Source organism: Atta colombica, unplaced genomic scaffold (assembly GCF_001594045.1).
Source record: "Atta colombica isolate Treedump-2 unplaced genomic scaffold, Acol1.0 scaffold47, whole genome shotgun sequence".
NCBI classification, from domain to species: domain Eukaryota; kingdom Metazoa; phylum Arthropoda; class Insecta; order Hymenoptera; family Formicidae; genus Atta; species Atta colombica.
In genome coordinates, this window is record NW_017259536.1 from 1,030,534 (window position 1) to 1,031,071 (window position 538).

At 48.9% G+C, this 538-nt stretch overlaps 1 protein-coding gene across 1 annotated transcript in view; it reads right to left on the reverse strand.

Annotated features, from left to right (window-relative positions):
• Positions 1-538, reverse strand: part of LOC108691436 (A disintegrin and metalloproteinase with thrombospondin motifs 7-like) — a 12,647-nt gene that overhangs the window by 4,528 nt on the left and 7,581 nt on the right. The window contains exon 11 of the mRNA XM_018199189.1: positions 85-321. Within this exon, the coding sequence (XP_018054678.1) occupies positions 85-321 (237 nt within the window). The remainder of the gene's footprint in view (positions 1-84; positions 322-538) is intronic.

Below are 538 nucleotides of genomic sequence, written 5' to 3' on the forward strand. Positions count from 1 at the left end.
TTTATCGAATCAACATGACAATCCTAGCATGAATAGAGATTTCTCAGCAAGGCGATTCCATTTCAAAAAGTTACAATTTCACACCCTGCACGTTCCGGAGATGCACATGTAGTTTGTTCCAGCTTTACAGGGTGTCGAATCGTTCGCCGTTGGCGAGATCTTCACATAGGTTTGTTTCTCGTTGATGCAGTAAAGCGCGCAGGGTTCTAATTTCGGGTCCATGTATGGCTTCCATTGATGGAGCCCGTCCGTCAGAATCTCCTCGTTGTCGTGTTCCGAGCACTGTACTGCACGGTACGGCGGTTTTGTCGGGTCGCAAGGCTGCGCAATTTAACGCGGAACGTTACGGCGAATGTGTGACGAAATTCCATGCGGGATGGTATACGGGAGAATTGCGACAGCGTAGAGAATCGTCGTACGAGCAAAAAGAATTAAAACGTTTCGCCGAGCCCCATCACGGAGATGCTCGCGGCAATAATACTCTCTCTCTCTCTCTCTCTCTCTCTCTCTCTCTCTCTCTCTCTCTCTCTCTCTCTCT